Raw genomic sequence first — 21,131 nt, forward strand, 5'->3', positions numbered from 1 at the left:
GTTGGACCAAAGTCCCTTCCAACCTGATCCAGCCTTCCTTCTCATAGGGAAAAGAGGGTGAACTGGAATGATAGCCAAGTCCAGAGCTTCCTCCCCAGGTGGGCTGTGGGAAGCCTGCAGTCAGCACCACCACCCTAGGATCATCCCATGGCAGCTAGAAAAGCCTTGTCAAACATTGTGAATGTCAAGGGAAAAAAGTAGGACAAAGGATTCAACTGAGTTGCGACAGTGACACGTGCCTGTGCTGGGGGAGGATGAGGAAGCGGTGGAGCACACAAGTTAAATGGGCCAAGAGCCTGGACACAATAATGTATCAGCTGCATCACCAGCAGAGTGAAGCTGTGAGATGGAAATACATCCTTCCCCTCTGACATGTGCATAGCCTGGTCACGGGAGGGTGCTCAGCTGTGAGCAATTGCTTCCTTTCAGTAAGAGCAACCATGCACAAATTTGATTCTTCCATTATTTTACCTGCTGAGGGGGACTGAGTGAGACACAGGGAGCACAGGGCCCTCATTCTGCTGCAAGGGGCAGGTCTTGGCAGCAGCCGAGATGCTGGGGCAGCTCCCACCCCAGGCTCTGCCCCTTCCTCCCCAGGGAGAGAAAAAGCTGCGAAGATGCTCGTGTTATCTAATAGAAGAGAGATCTCAAATGTATCATGACTCACTCACCTTTCAAAGCTGTCAAAAAAAAAAAAAAACCAAAACCCAACACAACTTAAAAGGTGGAGGAAGGAAATAAAAGGAAAAATAGTGGCTGAAGGTTTGGTTTCTGGTTTGGTATGTGTCTGGGAAGGCAGCCAGACACAGATGGGAGCTCAGGCTGGACAGCCTGTGGCCACTGCCGCACTCCTACCCTGTCCCCGGCATCCGTCAGCCCTGCTGGGAATGTGAGCACAGCACTCTGAAACCAAGAGCAAACGGACACAGCACCAGCAAAGCATCACTGCCGTCTCGGTTAACTGCAGCCATGTGCCCACTCAGCCAGAAGGACGGACTGCGACAGAAGCCATTTTGCTTGGTGTAGCACTGCCTCTCTTGGTCTCTCCTGGAGAGGAAGTTTTGGGAAGTTTCCCTGACTGGGGGAAATTGTTTCTTCAAAGGAGTTGACTCCCATTCTCCACTTCCCCGGCACAGGTGGAGGAGATGGTAGTTGGGTCTGTAGACGTACAGAGGTGTTTTTATTTGCTATTTGCACTGAAAGAGCAAAATGCAGGATGGTTATCAAATAGTGAACTCTTGTAGTTTCTGTTCTCTTGTCATCTGTCCTTGTTATCTCAGCCTCCAGATTAAAAAGGATTAGACACGAGAATGTGCTGTGAGATTTTTGGAGTCACTGAGGGCCATCTCAGGTGTAAGGATGTCCCATACCCCCTCCCTCATTAAAATGTCACTTTCCATCTTAAAAATGGGGTCTTTTTGCTCCTGTGCTCTGAATATGGTGCAGGTCCAGAGCCACGCAACGTAATAGGATCATTGCAGCATAACTCAGGTAGAAGAGGACAGGCAGAGGTCATCCTGCTCCAAGCTGGAGGATTGATGAGGAAGGTCCTCCCACTTTCCCAACATGTCCTTCGCGACCACTTGTCCTTGTGCAGGAGATGCTTCTTGCTCCCCTCACTCTTGTCCATGTTCTGGATGTCTTGCTGTTCAGTTTACTAATGCAACATCTGAATTTGAAACCAAACAAGTCACTTCCCCTGGCTCTACAACCTGGGACACAGAGAGGGTTAGCTGGCTTCCAAGAAGAGGTGGCAGATTTTGTAAGAATCCAGTAGGCTGGGATGAGAAAAATATCAGTATCAGACAGCTGGTCCAAGAGAAGCTCCAAACTAGCCAACGTGGAGTTTTGCCTGCGCGGTTCAACCGCTGGCTGGCTGCCACCTGCACGCTGCCTGTAAAGTTACCAAATGACAAAGGATTTGTCAGAATTGTCATCACAAATGTGAATTATCAGAAGAGAAGCCAGCATTAGTTGTGCTGAGCACATTGCTAAGGCCTCTCTTCTTAGGCATTGCGCCCCAGTTGAGTTTAAAGCATGGATTGTGGCATGATAGGCAGACACTCAAGTTCTGGCCAAACAAGGTCCGGAGGTTTAGATGCTCAGCATTTAGGTGCTTGCAAAATATGTTGGCCCCTGAGGCTCATGATAAAATCTAAAGCTCCCTTTGAAAGTTAAGTGTTTAACATGAAGGAGCTGGCATCCTATAGATCTGCTGCCAATGTTTTAACAAGGAGATGCCACAAGTATTTCCCTGTGTGAATTTTGCACAGTGAATGGGGAGAGACTATAGAATTCATTTTCTCATGTTTGCACAAAGAAGGATTTTCCAGCCAACATCAAGAAGAGAGAGGACAGCAGTGTGAAACGTAAAGAAAGGAATAAAGTCTGTGTGTATTAAAAATTGTAAATAAATAGAAATACTTGTGCGTAGAACAACAAGATCTGCGTATGATTCAGGGAGAGTTCATCCTAGAGGTGGGGAGGGGAAGCCCACAGCTCTTCTCCTCCAGGGAATATTTTTTTTTGTAATTATTGACACTTTATACAATCTGGCGCTCTTCTAAATATAATTTTATTAGCATGAGAAGCCACTTGGCAGCAGGAAACTAATGCTGGTGAGTTCACAGTTTTCAAGACAAAGCGTTCTCTTAGAAGGAAGAAGAAAGACTGATTTGGAAAGAAGAGCCTTGCAGCTTCTGCCTAAAACCAGCCTCCACCTGCCATCTTCTTGTTGCAGGCTTAAATGGAGCAATATTCCCTAGCCTCAGCTTGTTTGTCTCTGGTTTCCAAAGGAGATGAGGCATATGCAGTCACGCTGTTCACCAGATCTCCTGTCACCCTCCCACAATAACCTCTGAGAGAGGAAGGAACATGTCTACGGAGGCTGGGTAAAGAATAAAGGCGCCCGCTGTCACCCACTCCCTGGGATGGGGAGAGTTGGGCAGGAGCCCACGAGCGGTTGCGCTGCTTGGCTGCCCGGCAAGCGTGTGCCAAGTTGTCAGGAAGGACAGGACAGGACAGAAGAGCTACGGCTGCTGGGGACAGGAGGACACAGCCCACGGGAGCCGTGGGAACAGCCACTCCGGCACAGGGAGCGCCTTGCTTCCCGGGAGGAGGGTGATGTAATAGCACAGTAGAGCGAAGCCACGCATTAGGCTCTAGCACGGCTGTATCAAAGCACTTTTCTGGGTATTACGGAAAAAGGAATCCAGCCAAAGAGTCGTGCTGAGTTTTATTTTATTGAGCAGAGACGGCGGAGATGAGGGCAAGCTGCTCCCGTGTCTGCGCACAGGCGTCTGTGGCTGTTGCTGACGGGGGTGCGGCTGTTGCTGCTCTGTGACGGCGAGGACTCAGCATTTCCCCAGGTGCTTCAATCTTATTTTCCCTCCACTTCTCCTGTAAAAGGAGCAAGTCAGACTTAGACAAAGCAGTGTATGACAGACACAGCAGCATGGGACAAGGAGCTCATCCGTCCGGACAGGACCATTTGCCTGACTCATGCTAGCGTACTCTGGTGCCTCACAGGGAACATCAAGCCATTTTCTCCTCTCCTTGCTCTTCTCTGATTTCCCCTAGGATAAGACAGCCCTGAGTGTGCACCAAATGTTAAGGACTGCTAAGGAAAAAAGGATGTTTTGCAAGCACGTTCAGTCCAGGGGTGCTGGCTCCTATTGCATCTCCTTTAAAAGGTGACAAAGCTCAGGAAAAGGAGAAACTCAGGCTCTTCCTCTGAGATTTTGTGTCTTGTTCCACAAAGTCCATTCAGACTTTTCAGGAATAATTTGGCATGGCTCAGCTCCCGCATTCCTCCAGACACTTCTCAGTATCCAGAAGTGTGGGCAGTGAGAGTTGCAGCCTGTAGCATATAGTGGGAAATGTGCATCAATTTAGTGCGTGCAGAAGGTACAGGCAGGATGCAATTGCCTCCCGGGCCTCGTGCTGCCTCTTGGCATGGCAACCAGCAGCATGCAAAGCCTAGAAATAAATTAAAATTAACTTGCATTCACACAGCTCCATTCCAAAGAGGAAATATTCCGCTTGGCACGATTCAGGGGCTGGTCCATACAAGAGGAGCAGCCTTGATGCAGGGCCTCCCCGCCATGAAGAATATCATTACATATGTGGAAATGGAGCCAACTCTCTCTTGTATTTCGATCCCCTCTGCTTTCACTTACAGCACTGCCTTGCAGAAGGCGCACTTGTTTCCGTACGTGATGCCATCCGTGCCGCAGTGAGGGTTGGACTCCCTTGTGCAGTACACGCTTCTATTTACAAACTCTCTACAAATCTGCAAAAGGAATAAAAAGAAACCCCTTTCAGGACTCCCATACTCTTTCTTTCACTTTCCAAATTGGATACAACGTCACTAATATAATGCTTTTTCTGACAAGACGCCCAAAGGGGCAGTGATGACACCACCTATTTACTGAAAGAAAAAAGACCTGTCAGAAATGAGCAGAAGCAGTGTTTCAGGGGGGGCTTTGCCTCGCATTTGAGGAGGGAAACTGTAGTCACCTGGGAGAAGTCTTGGATCTCCCAAAGACAGGAGTGGATTAGCCTAGGCACGTAGGAGAAGAGTCAGCACTGATGTTCTTTCAGGCATTTGGCGCCAAGTTAGCTCACTGCTGCATGGCTTCATGCATCTTGCAACACTGTGCACTCAGCTTGGTGCCTGCTGAGCTTTCTGCCTTCCCAGCGGAAGGAGGAGAAAACCATAGTCTATGGGGAATTAAAAATGGTGTCCAGGAAATATACAGGTATTTTGTCTCTGTACAAGTCCCAGTGATGGACCTTGTTTGGGGGAGATAAAACACTCTTAATAGTCCATTTGTTTCATGAGAAGATTGGACAGTGGAGCAAAGTGGATAAAAGTGGTGCTGCGTACAAACACAACCCTGTGCAAACACCCTAGACCTAATCATGGGAAGCATTTGCTAAACCAACCATCTATTTCCCTGGCCTACTTGCTAATGTGGCCACACATAACATCCCCTGTACAACGGTGAACTCCCCAAAGTGTTGGGACTTCTTGGAAGGACCCACCTGCTCCCAGCAGACATTAAAAACTGTTTACCACGCACCAGGATCTTGGTTACAAAACCATTCCTCTAGAAAATGCACAGTCAGTAAGCAGAAACAGCTTCACTAACCTCTTCAATGTCTTGACTTGCTACATCTGGAATAAAAAAAAAAAACCAAACACAGATTTTACATATCAGCATTATTTTCTGACAGAGGCTGAACTAAAGTCACAAACCCTTTATACAAACCACAATGAAACATACACCAGGTTTTTCCTACTCCATCATCCTGTGCAGTGGAGGAGGGGGCAGGAAATACGTTATCTGAATTGCTTTTCAGTATTTTGCTTTTTTGAAAAATGTTACTAAAATACCATGTAATCAGTCATTCAGCTGCTAACTGCACCTCAGACACATAACCCAATCTCCTGGAAGGCAGCCACTCCCGGGGAAGCGAGCTGCCATATCGGATCTGGAGCTGCGCTCAACAGAGATTTTAAAGCTATATTGACTTTTAAGGCTTTTAGGGTCCTGCGCATCTGAATGACGAAAATGCCTGGTACTGCTAACAAGCCTGCACCCTGGAGAAGGAGACCCCATGGTCAGCTTTACAGCCAGCCTCAGCACAGCACAGCCCAGAGACTCTCCCAGAGCAAGTTCATCCCGGCCAAATACAAAGAGACATCATGGGGTGATACAGAGCAGAACAGGCAGTGCAGGTCAGTAAGAGTGCAAAAATACCCGCTGTAACCACAGGCTCAGGGCCTGAAGCTAATCAGTCCATCCTCTTAATATTTCTTCACTGCAAAGATTGCAGTCAGGCACGTAGCTTGAGTCATAGCTGTGGGACAGGGCGACCCTGCAACGTCTCTAAGGGGGAGCCCGACACCCAAGGGTGGCTTGAATGCAGATTTGCAGAATCTGGGTCACAACACCGTGGGACAAATACCCAGCATCTCGCACGGCAGCGGAGGTTCGGATGCGAGGCTGTACCTGCTGGGTCAGTGGGGTCACGGCCGGCTGTGACGCTGCTCAGGTGGCTCTGGGCAGGAGGGAACCTGGGGCAGGAGATGGGAGGACCCTGTCCTACACTCGGGCGCCCACACATTGGAAATCCCACCCAACTCTCAGTCAGCTAGACCATCATCCATCAACCCACCCTAGTTTTTCTGCCAATTGTATTGCCCTTCGGTGGTTTTTATCCCTGGCACTGGTATATTTATCATGACCTCAGGTCAGGCTAGGCTGCCTTAATTGTAAAGTCACTGTTATGGCTATCTGTATACTATTTACAAAACAGCTCATTAGATAATTTTTATAAATATTACATGTGGCTACAGAAGACTTTATGATGATGTCTCTTGACATCTGTTTATTTTATAGGAGATCACAGAGTTTGCTGCTGTTCTGCCTGGCCTTGGAAGGAAGCTTCAGCACTCTGACAGAACCCAGTCCCAATTAAGACTCAATTAGAGACAGATGAATATTTCATAATGAATAATGTGTACAAAGTAATTCACCTCTTTTCTCCGTGCACAGCTTGCAATTTTCTCAAGTGAATTCTTTATTCAAATTATTCACAGAAAAACAAGTATAAATAATTCTTGTTCTGCACATTCTTCAATAACTGTCGCCACAAACCTTGCAGAGCTGGGTCAGCCGGACACAAGCAATTGATAACACTGATGTGACCTATATGTTCAAAAATCATCAGTCAGCTTCCCCAGATCATCAGAAAGATGTGTAAATCTCCAGATAAATACATGCTGGATCCTTTTAATTTGCCCTCTTTGTTCTGACTCCTTGAGGACATTTGAATTTAATTTTCAAGCTTTTCTCTGCAACATAAATGAAAGCTGAAACTTTCATCTAATTACGTTTCCACGTCTCCAAGGACAACACCAAATACCAAGATGCTTAGGATCAAAACAAGTGCTGATGACCCTGAGGTGAGTGAGCTTCTTCTCTAACTGGTTCAGCAAAACTCTCCAGCGAACACTTGTACCAAAAATTCATAATTACACTCTGCTTTGGTACATTTGCTGAAAGAGCTGCTTAGAATTTGCTCATTCTGTCTCCCAGTGACACCTCCGCTGCGTTATTCACTGCGGAGGCACACGAGGAGTGGAAATATGTCATATGAGTGAGCAAGTCCCGCAGATATTTTCTACTTGCTCAGCTTTATCTTCAAGCCTGTCATCCGGTGATCAAGGCTCTCCAAAGTTTGCTGTTGTCAGGAAAGGTTTGGGGTTTGGGGTTTTTTTTTTCTATGCTAGGGAAAAGATCACTTACCCGAGAAGAAAGAGAGCAGCAGCAGGCTGAGAAGCACTAAGGCACCTGTTGCCTTCATGCTGCAGGTAGCTCTTTAGTCCAAGCCAAGCGATCTGTGCAGGAGGTGTTGTCTCAGCACCGGAGCCCACAGTGCGCACACAGACCTGCCTTTCTGTGTATTTATGCACCCATCTGTAGCTGTCCTCATTCCCCACCTTAATTGTGAGAACTTCTCCACTTCGCTTCTAAAGCCATTATTGGTCCTGGCTGTGTTTATGGTGCTTTAGGAATGCTGCCCTGTCCACATCAAACCTAGAAAGGGCTAATTATATGAGTGATAGACGGGCTTGTAATATCTTTTTTTTTTTTTTTTTTCTAAATAGTCACAGGATTCTCACAAGGGTGAATTTTCAAAGCGGTGATTCATCGGGGAAGCTGGTAATTTTCATTCTCTGGGCCCTCGCTGAATGCCAGCACCAAGGCTTTGAGTGCAGCGTGATGACACTCACTAGACGTTACGAAATAAATCACAGCATGAGAATGTGTTGTCTGTGAAACCAATTATACGTTGTTCCCTGGCTATTTTTGAGGATGGTTCTAAATTTGTTGGGTTGGGGTGGAGAAGCGCTCCGATGTGACATGCTCTCATAGCTGTGTGCACAGTCCCAGATAGGACTGCTGACTCTCCTCCCTGAACTATTTAAACTCTAGCTGTCAATGTTTTCCAGTTTTTCGCATTCACAAACATATGTTAGGGCTCCGCTCCCACAACGAGTGACAATGACAGGAATTTGATGGGGAATTGGGAGACCTGAGCTCTATTTCCAGCTGAGCCTGTGCAAGGATTTGTTCAGCTGCACCATTGCAAAATATCTGTTCAGATACGAATAAGCTTAAAATTTTAGTATGCTTTCCTAAGGAGACAAGACTTAGGAGACCAATGTGTATAGATATATCTGTTTATTAGTTCCCCCAGTTGAATCTGCAACTAGTTCCAACCAAATTTGACATAGGAGCAAAAAAACCTTAAAAATAATAGGAACATTTTTATACATATGTCTAGGAGCAGAGGAAAGATGCTACTAATGTTCTCAGCCAGCAAGGGAGAGAGCTTCTGCAGGACAGCAGTTACGAATGCCCTACATCTGGGGAAGCATTAGAGTTTGCAGCTTGCTAGACATCTTAAAATCCACACGGCAGAGAAACTGTGACTGACAGGTGAATTCTCAGATGTCTATTAAGGGTGAGCTCACGACGCAGCCTTTCATATAATTTAGTTATCAAGTCAGTCAGCCGCAGCGCCGTTCAAAACCACGCTTAGTTCTGCCACTCACAGCACTACTTGTTTGCCTTTTCTAGTTTCATACGTCACTGCTTACGACCACAGCCTTAATGCCTCAGTTCTTTATCTACCCAAACATTTCGGTTGCTGCAGCATAACTGACTGGCTAAAGCTTCAGCAAATGTACCGCAGGGACCAATCCCTTCCGGGCTGAGGAGAGGAAGAGACTAAATTACCAACCAGGTGATTATCATTATTACCCCTTTCCACTTCTTTATAACGTCTGAAACAGGCCACTTGCTGGTGTAGGTGAGGGAATTCTTCTGTCCCTCTGACTTCTCTGAAAATCAGGGGTACAAGAAGGGCACCTGGACCTTGCTTTGCAGTCTAAGGGGTGTAGCTGGGCAAAGTCTTGCTGGTGCCAAGCCAAGTACTTATCTGTGCTGGGTCAGTCTTTAGTCTTATGTGATACAAACCTTTCCATCTTCTAAAGAGTTCTTGCTTAGAGGCTCACAAGGCATCTAGGATACAGCCACATACCCAGTACTTGCCATTTGCCCTCCTTTTCCCTTTAGGTGAGCAGCTCTTCTTTGGGCTTTTCCAAAGCCTTCTGAGCTCCTAAGCAAGTGTCTGGCTTCCTCAGGCAGAAACTACCACTGCAGAGAAGGCTTACAGTAGGATCTTGCTGTTGAAGACAATTTCCTGCTATGGCCAAAACTCCACTAGTCTGTAGCCACTCTATAAACCTCTTGGCCAACAAGAAAGTATAGCAGAGCTCTGTCCTGTGCTGACAGGTCTCTGTTCACATCCACTAGCTGCTCAGACTGTTCCTTAATTATTTTTCACACACACACAAGCAGGTAAGCAGTGAGAACTCTCATGACTCTCCAGGTTGTCTTTTCTTAAGAGCAGGCACAAAGGCATGATGTAATTTTGTATTGGTTTTGTGTGGCAAGGTTTTGGTAGCGGGTGGGGTTACAGGGGTGGCTTCTGTAAGAAGCTGCTGGAAGCTTCCCCTGTGTTCGACAGAGCCCATACCAGCCGGCTCTAAGACAGACCCGCCGCCGGCCAAGGCCGAGCCAATCAGCGATAGTGGTAACGCCTCTGTGATAACATTTTTAAGAAGGAAAAAAGTTGGGACGGCGGTATTCGGCAGCCGGAGAGAGGAGTGAGAACATGTAAGAGAAACAACCCTGCGGACACCAAGGTCAGTGAAGAAGGAGGGGGAGGAGATGCTCCAGGCGCCGGAGCAGAGATTCCCCTGCAGCCCGTGGTGAAGACCATGGTGAGGCAGGCTGTCCCCCTGCAGTCCATGGAGGTCCACGGTGGAGCAGATATCCACCTGCAGCCCGTGGAGGACCCCACGCCGGAGCAGGTGGGTTCCCGAAGGAGGCTGTGACCCCGTGGGAACCCCGCGCTGGAGCAGGCTCCTGGCAGGACCTGCGGATCTGTGGAGAGAGGAGCCCACGGAGCAGGTTTTCTGGCAGGACTTGTGACCCCGTGGGGGGCTCACGCTGGAGCAGTCTGTGCCTGAAGGACTGCACGCCGTGGAAAGGACCCATGCTGGAGCAGTTCGTGAAGAACTGCAGCCCGTGGGAAGGACCCACGTTGGAGAAGTTCGTGGAGGACTGTCTCCCGTGGGTGGGACCCCACGCTGGAGCAGGGGAAGAGTGTGATGAGTCCTCCCCCTGAGGAGGATGAAGCGGCAGAAAATAACGTGTGATGAACTGACCGTAAACCCCATCCCCGTCCCCCTGTGCCGCTGGGGGGGTGGTAGAGAATCCGGGAGTGAAGTTGTGCCCGGGAAGAAGGGAGGGGTGGAGGGAAGGTGTTCTGAGATTTGGTTTTATTTCTCATTACCCTACTCTGGTTGAATTGTAATAAATTGAGTTAGTTTTCCCCAAACTGAGTCTGTTTTGCCCGTGACGGTAATTGGTGAGTGATCTCTCCTATCCTTATCTCGACCCACAAGCTCTTTGTTATATTTTCTCTCCCCTGTCCAGTTGAGAAGGAGGGGGAGTGATAGAACAGCTCTGGTGGGCACCTGGCATCCAGCCAGGGTTAACCCATCACAGATTTATATTGCCTGTACTAACAGAAAAAAAACCCTGAGAAAAAGAAGTTCCATTCCTCTTCCCAGGACAGAGCACTGCTCTGTGCTAGTACTAGGGGAAGGACAAGCTTCTTATCTTCTGGTAGGAAGCACCTACAAAATTCCTGCTCAAGAAATTATCTACTTCAGGAAACGAGACCCAAACGAAAAGGCTTGGAAGTCACAGATTTTGTCCTACGTATCAGCCCTGGCAGCAGGTATTCTTGCTGCATAACAAGAGAATGGAAGGTGGAGAAAGAAAGAGGAAGGGAGTGTGTGAGCCATGGTACTAGGGACTTTTTGCCTGTGCTGTTTGCATATTAACTCCTTGACTCACCCCAAAAGATGGCACATCATCATGAACATTCATATATATCATTGCTCCTCCAGTGCACTCTTTAGGCTCCCACAAAGATGCTATCTCCATACCTTTTTTCCCAAGACAGAAAGCATCTTGGACCTACCAGCACATCTTCTGGTCCTTCTTTCCTGGGATTAGAGAATCCAAGACCTTTTCCTGAAGGGTCTCCTGTCCTACCTCTGCCTCAAATACCCCAAGTACAACTTTTCAGATCTTGTCTCCAAGAAGCTCAAAGCCTGAGCCCAGTCTAATTTGTCCTCGGGTTCTCATTAGGCTCATTACAGCCTTGCCTAGCTTGCTGCAATTTTCTGCTGATCAACACAGTCTCGACGGACACACCCTTCAAGGAAGCAGCAGTTCCTAATTTTCTTCCCTATGAGATAGCCTCCTCCCTTTGCCATAAGCCTCCTTTTTACAATGCACTGCCAGACCTGCCCCTTGCCCAGGTGTGACCAGGTAGGGCTGACCACAGCCACCTTTCTCTTTCACACTTCCCCAGGGCCATTCCCCCACACCAGGGCCCCTAAAAGGACCAGTTCCTCGAAGACAAAGACACATCCATTTACACTCTATAAGACACTGAAATTCGGAAAGTGGCAGTATTTTATAGCAGCTTGGTTTCTCTTCTGATGGTTTGGTATGGAGTGACGTACTCTTGTGAGGGCTTGGGCTGGTGTGTGATGGGTGTTACGCTTTGCTCTTTATTGTGGTTTATTTCACAACTTCTCCTGCCTGACAGATAAGTACCTAAAAGCCTGAAGACCATTACCCCTGCCCTGAAAAAAAAAAAAACACACCAAAACCAAAAACCAGTCCATGGCAAAGAGAGTGGCTGTGTTTAGTTTATTGATCAATCAAAGCAGAGACCAATGCGCAACAGTTGAGGGAGCAGGGAAGAACGTGTTTGATTGCAGGATTTGTAAGGGAAAAATCAGGGCGAAGGGTATGGCTCCAGTGCTCAGCATTCGCCACGGTGTTTCAAGAACAGAGTTCCCTGGCTCCGCCTGAAGAAAGAGGGAGACCAAAATTACAGACATGGATCTCAGTTTTATAGTCTAACTTCACCCAAATAAGCCAATGCTCTTGTGCTCTCCAAGTTATAAAGTACTTCTTTTAATGTTTCACCTCTTTCCTGATTCCCCAGGTTACATGCTTTCTCACGTTAAAGAGATTTGGGACAAACCCCATAATTTTGGACACCTCCTACGGTCACACTTTAAAACGATCTGGCAGGGAGGGAGTCAGCAATGCTAGGAGCCTGCAAATGGGGATCTGGATTTAATTGCGAGGGAAGGAGAAGACTCACTCAGGCTTAAGATCTGCAGTGCCTGGGGGGTGGCAGAGGAGTGAGTGTCAGGAGAGGAACATGGAGCAGGGATGGATTTACCGAGGGGCTAACAGGAGCTCTGGGGCTTCCACACCAACTGCTGCTGCTGCTGCGTGTGCTCCAGCTCCTCTGGTTTCATGGCTACATGGTGAGCTCCATACTTACGAAAACGCGCTGCAGAACTGGCACTTGTTTCCATAAGTTTTGCCATCGGAGCCACAAAGGGGCTTATAGTCAGCGGTGCAGATGAGATTGTTACCCGGCTGTTCGCTGCAGTCAATCTGCTAATAATGGAGCAACAACACATTTTAAAGCTTTTGTTCCTCATATTTTCCTACATGAGTGTTTTATGTTTATTTAATGTTTATGACATGCCAAAGCATAAATGCTCTTTTCAGGTGCAGGGCTCTGTTGTTCCAGCAACTCTGCAAACTCAGAGGCAGAGAACGTGCTTGCCTGGAGCAGCCTGAAGTGAGGAGAAGGCGGGGGCAAAAAAATCTAATAAATACTATTATAAATAGTGAAATGACCATGCTGATATTTCCAGGCTGGCCCTCCCACTGGCTGCTCTGGTTCAGCAGGCTAGCAGAGGCAGGCATACAGAAAGTGGATGGTCACGAGCCACGCTGCAGAAAAGTATTCCCACCTGAAGAATCACCACTAGTAATAGTGCTGGTAGTATATGACCCTCCTGCTCTCCCGCGGAAGGTATGAGGCAGCATCTCTTGCTCAGCCCCTTTCCCAGTAACTGAAGGTCTCAGCATTCGCTGACTGCTGTGTTCCCAGGTCAGAGGGCAGACTGCGTATCTGAGTCATGGATTTGGTTCAATCCCCTTTGACCCTAGCATACTTTAACTATGTTCCTCAAATCCTATTTCCAGGCCAAATGTACCAGGACAGTGCAGGCGTTTCTATTATTTAGTTACGATTCAGTGAATTTGTGTTGTACAATGTATTGTAACAGCAGTTAAGAGTGCAGATTTCTGCGCTTTACCTCTAAGCATTCTCCCTTGTGCCTCAGGTCTATGTCCAGTCCATTCCTTTGAGAAAAAAGCGAGTTGAGAATGAATGAGCACAGCGCAGCCACTTCACGAGTCAAACTACCTCCTTATGCTCTAAATACCAACATGAGCACCTATGGATCCAGAAACCCCTCCCGTGACCCAGCCCCTTCACTTACACCACAGCGTTGCAGAAGCTGCACTTGTTTGCGTAGGTAATCCCGTCAGTGCCGCAGATGGGCATGTACTCCAGGGTGCAGGGGATCGCACCACCGCTTGATCTCAGGTAGCCAGTACAGTCAAGCTGAAACAGTCACAGAACAACATTTTAATCTCTGCTCCCCTTTGCATCAGTCCTGTGCAACAGAGCGTGGTGCAAGAGACATCTCCCCCTCTCCCCAGGTCTGCAAGGGAGAGGAGCTCCCAGCCCCAGTGTGGTGGCATTGAAGGAGCACAAACAGTTGAAATCCTGCACGTGGGTACAGCATGATCCTGGAGTATCTGTTTTTTCCTGTCCTGAAGTGGGCTTCATCCCTGTCATCTTGGGGATTTTCACCATGAACACCACCATGAAGGATCTTTGCCTAAAATGCCTTATGCAGCAGCAACTTTTGCTGCGAAATGTCAATGCCACACTAAAATGGAGTTTATGCTCACCTCACCGTTTCTGCAGTTACTCTGAGTGTACTGAAATGGAATTCGTTGTATTGTGTTAAATTGCACAGCCAGAGTGTTTCTTTACTTTCTCTAACCTAAAAATAGAGATACTTCTCCACGGTAGCTCCATATATTGGTAAACAAACTTTATGTTAAATGTTCTGATAGAATTGTTTTTTCTGTTAGAAAATCCAGACTTCCTCTGGGAATTTCTTAGCTTCAACAAGCCTCTAAGTCTAAGTCTAAAGAGAAGTGTTTTGATAACACAGAAGCATTATAGAAATCACAAAATTTCCATTCTTAAGTCTGGTGTTATACACAAGATAACATTTAAAAATTCATTGTTCAAACAAAATTTAAATGAAATTCTTGCAAATCTGAAATTCTTCATTTTCATTCAATTTCTGACAGTTTGGAATTCTGTGGGTTTAGTACAGAATTAATCCTAGGCAAGGTTTCTGTCTAGCTCTCTTTTACCCACCACTGCTCAGCGCAGCAGAAGGAACCGATCTCAGACCATACCTTAACACATCTTCCATCGTGCTTCTTGTCGATGGCTTGGTTTCGGCTAGAGGGAGAGAGAGAGAGAAGGAAAGGAAGGATTAATCTGTTCATACCATGTAGTCATCTCACTCATAAAGCCCCAGTAATTAATCATTCAGGAGCTTTGACACGGAAGATCGCGGGCATTAGGGAAGACAGAAACTTAGGAAAAATCTAGTCCACCCCACGATTAGTCACAACCCCAAAGGCTTTTGTCTGTTGCTTGAACTGGCATTGTAGGTAATCAGGAGACCTGGTACTCACAGGATTTCATTGCAGAGGGAGCACTCGTTGGAGTAGGTCACGTTGTCAGTCCCGCAGACGGGTTCATAGTTGCGGGGACAAGCAAACCCCTTTTTTTCAGATAACATGTACATGCCGCAGGAGGCCTGTTAAAGACAACTTGTCATTTCTCCAAATGGAGAGAAGGGTATGCTTGTGTAAATCATGTTTTTGCTGCGTTGGGAGACTACCGTTGGTAATTTTTTTTCCCTATTGTTCCTCCATGGTGAAGAAGAGAAGGAACAAAATATACCATGTTTCTTACAGCATACAAAAGCACCTTTTTCCTATTAATTAAGACTTTCAGTACTTTTGGCAAGAATTGCAGGCAAAAATGATCATTCCTTGGGAAATCAAGACAGGGAAGATATTTAGGCAGTTATTCAATAGTTGTGTAGATTTTCTGCTGGCACTCTGTGCTGTGCTGACTCACTCTACGTTATTAATTGCAGTCTTTTTTATCATCAGTATGGTAAGTTATCTTTCTCTGATAAAGGTATTTTCTTACGTTGGGGAAAAGAGGTGGTATAATACTTAGGGGCTTTTTCCTTCTTGCTTTCTTGCTCACTTTCCTTTTTTTCCTCCCTCAAGCCTTCCTTGGGATGCAGTGTGAGTATGAATTATTCATCTAGACTTAGAAATCAAGACTAAATGACAAAGAAGATCTACTACTCACCCGTTTTTGAGCAATAACAATATCTACAATAGAAACAGAGATTATAAAATATAAAAATTGTACAATGTCCTTGACTAAAATTCCTTTGGAATCATCAATTTCCCAACAGAGTAACCAAATACACTTTTTCATTACTGAGAAGTTATTGTTTTCCCAAATGTTTTATCTACTCCAAGTAAACAAGAAGTTATATACTAAGATTAAAAAAATCAATTCTTTGTGAAACTGGAAATTTTGACTGACTAAAGAAGAAATAGGACATAAACTTTTCTCCTTTTGCAGCACTATTATCCCCACTAAGGCTCATAAGCTTCAATCAGACAAATGCATCCTACCAATCTATAGTATTTATCTGCACAAGGATAAAGTTCATTAAAAGAGAGCCTGCGTATTACTAAATCATCACATTTCCAAAGGGCTGAACGCTCCTTTAGGATGTATGTATAAAGGCAAATGTTCAGGAGGACTGGAGATACTAGCACAGACTGTAACAAAAACAACTTACCAGAAAGGCAGCTGAGAAGCACAAGCCCAAGAAGGGCAACACTTCTTGTTGTCTTCATAGCAGAGATGGTTGTATAGCCTGTTACTTGCAAATCTGTCACTGTTGAGTTCAGTAGGTGGTTCTCAGCCTTCTCTATCCACACTGTATATATACATCTCCCTGACCCTGTGAAGTCATCCCAGAAAGTAATTATTTGCTCTGTAAACTAAGAAAATTGTATTGATTATTGAGTTGAGCTCTAAAGAATACTTGTTTGTTAGAGAGATGCCCAGAAGAATTAAACAAAAATCTGAGCTACACCCAGCTTGTTAACAAAGGCGCCCTGCTGTACAAAGAGTGATTTGTACTTTCCAAACAAGAGCACTGTCTCAATAGCAGTTGTTGTGAAATTACGTATGGAAGTTGGTAAAGCAAAAAAAGCCCATTTGTTGAAAGCGTTTGAACTTGCGCACACCATATTACATACACTAAACGGTATTTGGGCTCCAGGAGATTTGCGTGGTACAGCGGGGGGGGGGGGGCACAGCAGCAAGGGACACTCTAAGCTTTTACAGACATAAAATCTGGGGTTTGGCAGGCATCGGTGTACTTTAAAGATGCTGAGGGCTCAATTAAACTCTCCACACTCTCTCCTGTAGTTTTCTGGTACACTGGATTTCCCACCAAAAGGAAGGAAACAGTCATCACAACAGGAAAGCATTACCTAAAACTTCAGAAGTTTATAGGACATTTCTGCGTAGGAGCAAGAGGTATTCATCTGTTGGCAATGTGTATGAGTCTGATTAAGAAACGCTGAGAATAAGTAGCCTTAAGTCTGGACTGGGATAATGTCTCCTCTTAATGGCACACAAGGGGTATTCTGTGCAGGTGAAATGGGCTTCTTAAAAACCAAAGGCATTCAAGAAAAATTTGCAGCAGCTGCAAACAGAAGGTGAGTCCTTAGGCTCCCCCCTTCCCCCTCTATTGTATGGCATTAAATTTAGAATGTCATCTGAAAGTCATGGTTTAGGGAAGATAATTGAAAAATAACATGCTAGGCTCTGTTAAGTGATTCAACTCTATTGCAGGGGTATGGAAAACCAAATAAGGAATATCGCATAAAATAATACATTTTTGATTTAAGGTAGTCACGGAAGGAATTGAGGGATGGAACATGTTTGTGCTTTAGAGGAAGCTTGATTCATACATGTGGCTTAAAGGCAGCCTGAGTTTTAAATAGAAAATCAGAATTGTTTTTCTTATTATCATGGGAGATGTTCAAGTCTTGGCAAGGGCAGATAAATCATAAAAATGTAGTTGAAAGTGTAAGGGAGTTGTAGTCACAGAATAGAGCTTGCAGGATTTGGCTTGTTAGAATCATAGAATGGTTTGGGCTGGAAGGGACCTTAGAGATCATCTAGTTTCAACCCCCCTGCCATGGGCAGGGACACCTTCCACTAGACCAGGTTGCTCAAAGCCCCATCCAACCTGGCCTGCAACACTGCCAGGGATGGGGCAGCCACAGCTTCTCTGGGCAACCTGTTCCAGTGTCTCATTACCCTCACAGTAAAGAATTCCTTCCTTACATCTAATCTAAATCTACACTCTTTCAGTTTAAAACCATTACCCCTTGTCCTATTGCTACATGCCCTTGTAAAAAGTCCCTCTCCAGGTTTCTTGTAGACTCCCTTCAGGTACTGGAAGGCTGCTATAAGGTCTCCCCAGAGCCTTCTCTTCTCCAGGCTGAACATCCCCAACTGTCTCAGCCTGTCTTCATAGGAGAGATGCTCCAGCCCTCTGATCATCTTTGTGGCCCTCCTCTGGACAAGCTCCAACAGGTCCCTGTCCTCCTTATGTTGGGGGGCCCAGAGCTGAATGCAATACTTGCAGTACTGTTCGTATCAATGAAATAATTTTCCTGACAAATAAATAAGTAATGCTATTTGGATCTTATTCACAAATATCAGAAGTTGAAGGATTCCTTTGAAAGCTGTTTCTGTTGTATTCTTAGCATCCTGACTGACTTTCAGATTCCTTGAACTGATTATGAGCATATTTGGAAGGGAAGCAGTAATCACAGAAGCATTAATATTGATTATTCTCCAGGGGCAAGAATGCCAAAGCCTGAAAATCCTCAGAACTTGCACTAGCTGCCGGTAGAGTTGGCACTTGCTGGTTCTGCAGTGGTTAGTGAGGCTACGGGAACATAGTCCGTCTCCTCTTCAGCTCTGTGACCCGAGCTTTTCCACATTCACCTCCAGATCTGAAATCCTCAGTTACCAGAAACTGTGCTACTTCTCCAGTTGCCTCTCCCGCCAGGCTGAAATCACACTGCTTGCTCAGGAGCTGTTGTGAATGGCAGAGTATCTGCTAGGGAGCTGCATCGTTCTCCTGTTTGGCCAACACCTGCCCTTTGATTAATTAAATCCGCTGGGGAGATCCCGCTCTGATTGACATACTGCTTCTGAGGATCTGAGTAGCCAGCCAGGACTGCTCCAAAAGCAGCTCTTTTCCTCCAATAATCCCTGCCACTTCACCAGGCAGCAGGGAGGAAAAGGGAAGCAAGGAAAGAGTCTTGCTATAGGGTCTATGAGAAAGGATGGGTGATAATTGGTAGCAGTCAGGGCAGGGCAGGGCAGCAAGAGCTGCTGGGCTAGGTGTGATGTGGGATTGCACAAGGGAGCTCCATTAATAAGAAACAGAGGGAATGGGACAGAAATAATTGCGGGGCAGCAGACAGGTTGAAAACAGGCATTAGGAGCAGTCAAAAAAAACCTGTCTCCATGTATTTGGAAGAGTGAGCTTTGGGAAATATCATACACATGTTGCAAATGGGAAGGGCAAAGTGAACTCACCTGCCAAAACCCCTCTGTGGTATTCAAGAGTATCATGATGGTGGGCTCAGTAAAGTGACTTTGGGCATAGGATTACTTTAATGTTTCTACAGATATGACATCCATAGAAAAGTTTAAATAAAACTCTTACTGCTATTTCAAGTTCTTAGAGGGCAAACATTCAAGAAGGTTATAGCTACTGAATGGGATAAACATTGGTAGTCATATGATGGATCCTCTTGTATTAAGGTAAATTTCCAATAACTCTGGAAATTCTACCCAGTTTCTATACCAGCGTTATTTCTTCCCATAGCAGTCATATTTTCCTGGGAATCTTTTCCTCTGGTCTCAAGACTCCCTATCTCAAGCAAGTCCATAATCTACCACGACCTAAAAAATTCTTCATTTGTATTCCCTGCTTTAGTTTAAGACTTGTCACAGGCTTCATCTGACTACAAAGAGAAATGATACTTTTTAATTTTTTTTGAAAATAAAAAAGGTGGATGTGTGCATGCAAGACAACGTGTTGTTATTCCAGCAGCAGTATCATTGTTCTTGCTCCTGTATCCTGCTGTCACACACCACACCATAATCAAGAATGAAGTGGTACTATGCTCCAGTCTATGCTACTGTAGAGACAAATGCAAAATGCATTTCTTTGCCATTGACTAGCGATGTGGCACACCGCAAGAGCTCGCAAAACAGGTTGCTGTTCCCAGACCTCTGCACACGGGGGCAGAACTGGATCTTCTATGAGAACATGAATTCAATTTACAGCAAGCAAAGCCCCTGCTTTAAGCCGCACTCATCTAATATTTCTCCTTGTAGTTCAGCTATCTGATTGCTGCCTGCATATCTCCAGTCTTTTAAGCACAGATGATATCACAGGCAAGGGTGTCTGGAATAATTTGACTGTCTGGGAGCCGCATACTAACAGCAAAAGGCTGAGGATCTGGCCCTGCACATCCCAATCCCTCAGCGAATCTCAGCTCTGCCTCACTGCAATAGCTCTGACACAGCCAGCCCCCAAAAACGACGTCTCCAACTAATTTTCTTTTAAAACATAATTTTATTTTTCTCCGCGTCAAGAAAGAACGTACTAACAAACCATTTATCCTGAATGAAGCCTCAGAGAGAAACTGCATTAACGGAAAGGTCTAGACTGGCCTGAGGTATATTTTGGCCAGCAACAAGTAGAACAATATGTTAAAACAGAAGCATTGATATAAAATAGAGCAGAACAAAATAACCACATGCAATGTGTTAATCAGGTTGTGGGGTAATTGAATAGCATTTCCTAAATTCACAAACATCAGATAATGACATAAAGTGCCAAGGTACTGCTTAAAGAATTGTACCATAAAATACCTCGGCAGGCAGACAATGTTTCCTGCCTTGAATTTCCTGGGGGGAGAGTTAGATTAGTAATGGTGAGAGGATTTTGTGTTGTTGTGGCAGGATTTTATTGAGCAGCAACAAAAAAATTATTTCCAGCGAGGCACCCATGAAAGAGGACTGTCTTCCTCTCCATCCTAAGAAGCTGCCCCGCTGGGTCAGGGGGTCTGGGGTGCCACTGGGGTCCTGCTCTGCCCTCGGTTACTCCCGAGTAATGCTGTGTAACTCCGCACCAGGGTGGAGGATTTGTCCCCATTCATTTCTACTCACAGTTTCCCCTCAATTGCCTGGTGGATTTTCCTGTTTAGTGGACAGGGCACCTGGAAGATGCTCTCTGAGGACCACGGGGATCTTGAGCACGATCGGGAGCTCCGCTTGTCTCCAAGGCATCATGGCTCCTGGGGGGCCATCCTCATCCTCTCTGCTGCTTCCCAGGAAAGAAAAGAAGCGCTGGAGCAGGTGTTCTCTTACCCCTGACTCCCTCGCTCGGTGGAGGGGGACAGGAAGGAACATGAAGCCCCTGAGCCACACAGCCCCGACACAACCTCCCAGAGCCTCAATTTGTCTTGGTCCTAAGAAATTGCATCTGACACTGAAATGCCTTCCCGCACACAGACCTCCCTCTCACAGGAGGGACATTCCAGCCCCGGGAAGGGACTTGGCACTAAATGGTTGCAGAGAGTCATGTCTTTTGGAAATACATTGTCTCCCTTCAGAGAGCTGCTCTCTCCAGTCTCTGGAAAGTGACACATATTGTCACTTAAGATCATTAACTATTTGACTGTGTGACTGCTGCCTGTACTGAATGCCACACTGCCAGTGTTTCGCTGTTAATGAATAATAAATTAATGCTATGACTCTGAGCCCTTCCTTTCATCAGCTGAGATTTCCAGAGGCCGAAG

General features: G+C 46.0%; 2 protein-coding genes across 3 annotated transcripts; both read right to left on the reverse strand.

Annotated features, from left to right (window-relative positions):
* Positions 1 to 3,193: 3,193 nt before the first annotated feature.
* LOC128134328 (serine protease inhibitor Kazal-type 6-like) lies at positions 3,194 to 7,580 on the reverse strand. The gene is made up of 4 exons (XM_052771949.1): positions 7,317 to 7,580; positions 5,154 to 5,179; positions 4,179 to 4,291; positions 3,194 to 3,399 (listed from the first exon to the last, which is right to left on the reverse strand). The coding sequence occupies exons 1-4, from the start codon at positions 7,372 to 7,374 to the stop codon at positions 3,354 to 3,356; spliced, it is 243 nt and encodes an 80-aa protein (XP_052627909.1). The 5' UTR covers positions 7,375 to 7,580; the 3' UTR covers positions 3,194 to 3,353.
* A 4,263-nt stretch (positions 7,581 to 11,843) lies between these two features.
* Positions 11,844 to 20,921, reverse strand: LOC128134480 (double-headed protease inhibitor, submandibular gland-like). 2 transcript variants are annotated; one of them, XM_052772192.1, is made up of 10 exons: positions 20,775 to 20,921; positions 20,500 to 20,653; positions 16,022 to 16,186; positions 15,517 to 15,539; positions 14,823 to 14,947; positions 14,538 to 14,583; positions 13,538 to 13,662; positions 13,352 to 13,397; positions 12,523 to 12,641; positions 11,844 to 12,034 (listed from the first exon to the last, which is right to left on the reverse strand). In XM_052772192.1, exons 3-10 carry the CDS (start codon positions 16,077 to 16,079, stop codon positions 11,989 to 11,991), a joined length of 588 nt encoding a protein of 195 aa, XP_052628152.1. In that variant the 5' UTR covers positions 16,080 to 16,186; positions 20,500 to 20,653; positions 20,775 to 20,921; the 3' UTR covers positions 11,844 to 11,988. The 2 variants fall into 2 exon arrangements, with proteins under 2 accessions (XP_052628152.1, XP_052628153.1); XM_052772193.1 differs by lacking the exons at positions 20,500 to 20,653; positions 20,775 to 20,921 and having other exon boundaries at positions 12,523 to 12,638; positions 16,022 to 16,347.
* Between the last annotated feature and the right edge of the window lie 210 nt (positions 20,922 to 21,131).

Source organism: Harpia harpyja, chromosome 20 (assembly GCF_026419915.1).
Source record: "Harpia harpyja isolate bHarHar1 chromosome 20, bHarHar1 primary haplotype, whole genome shotgun sequence".
Lineage (NCBI taxonomy): Eukaryota > Metazoa > Chordata > Aves > Accipitriformes > Accipitridae > Harpia > Harpia harpyja.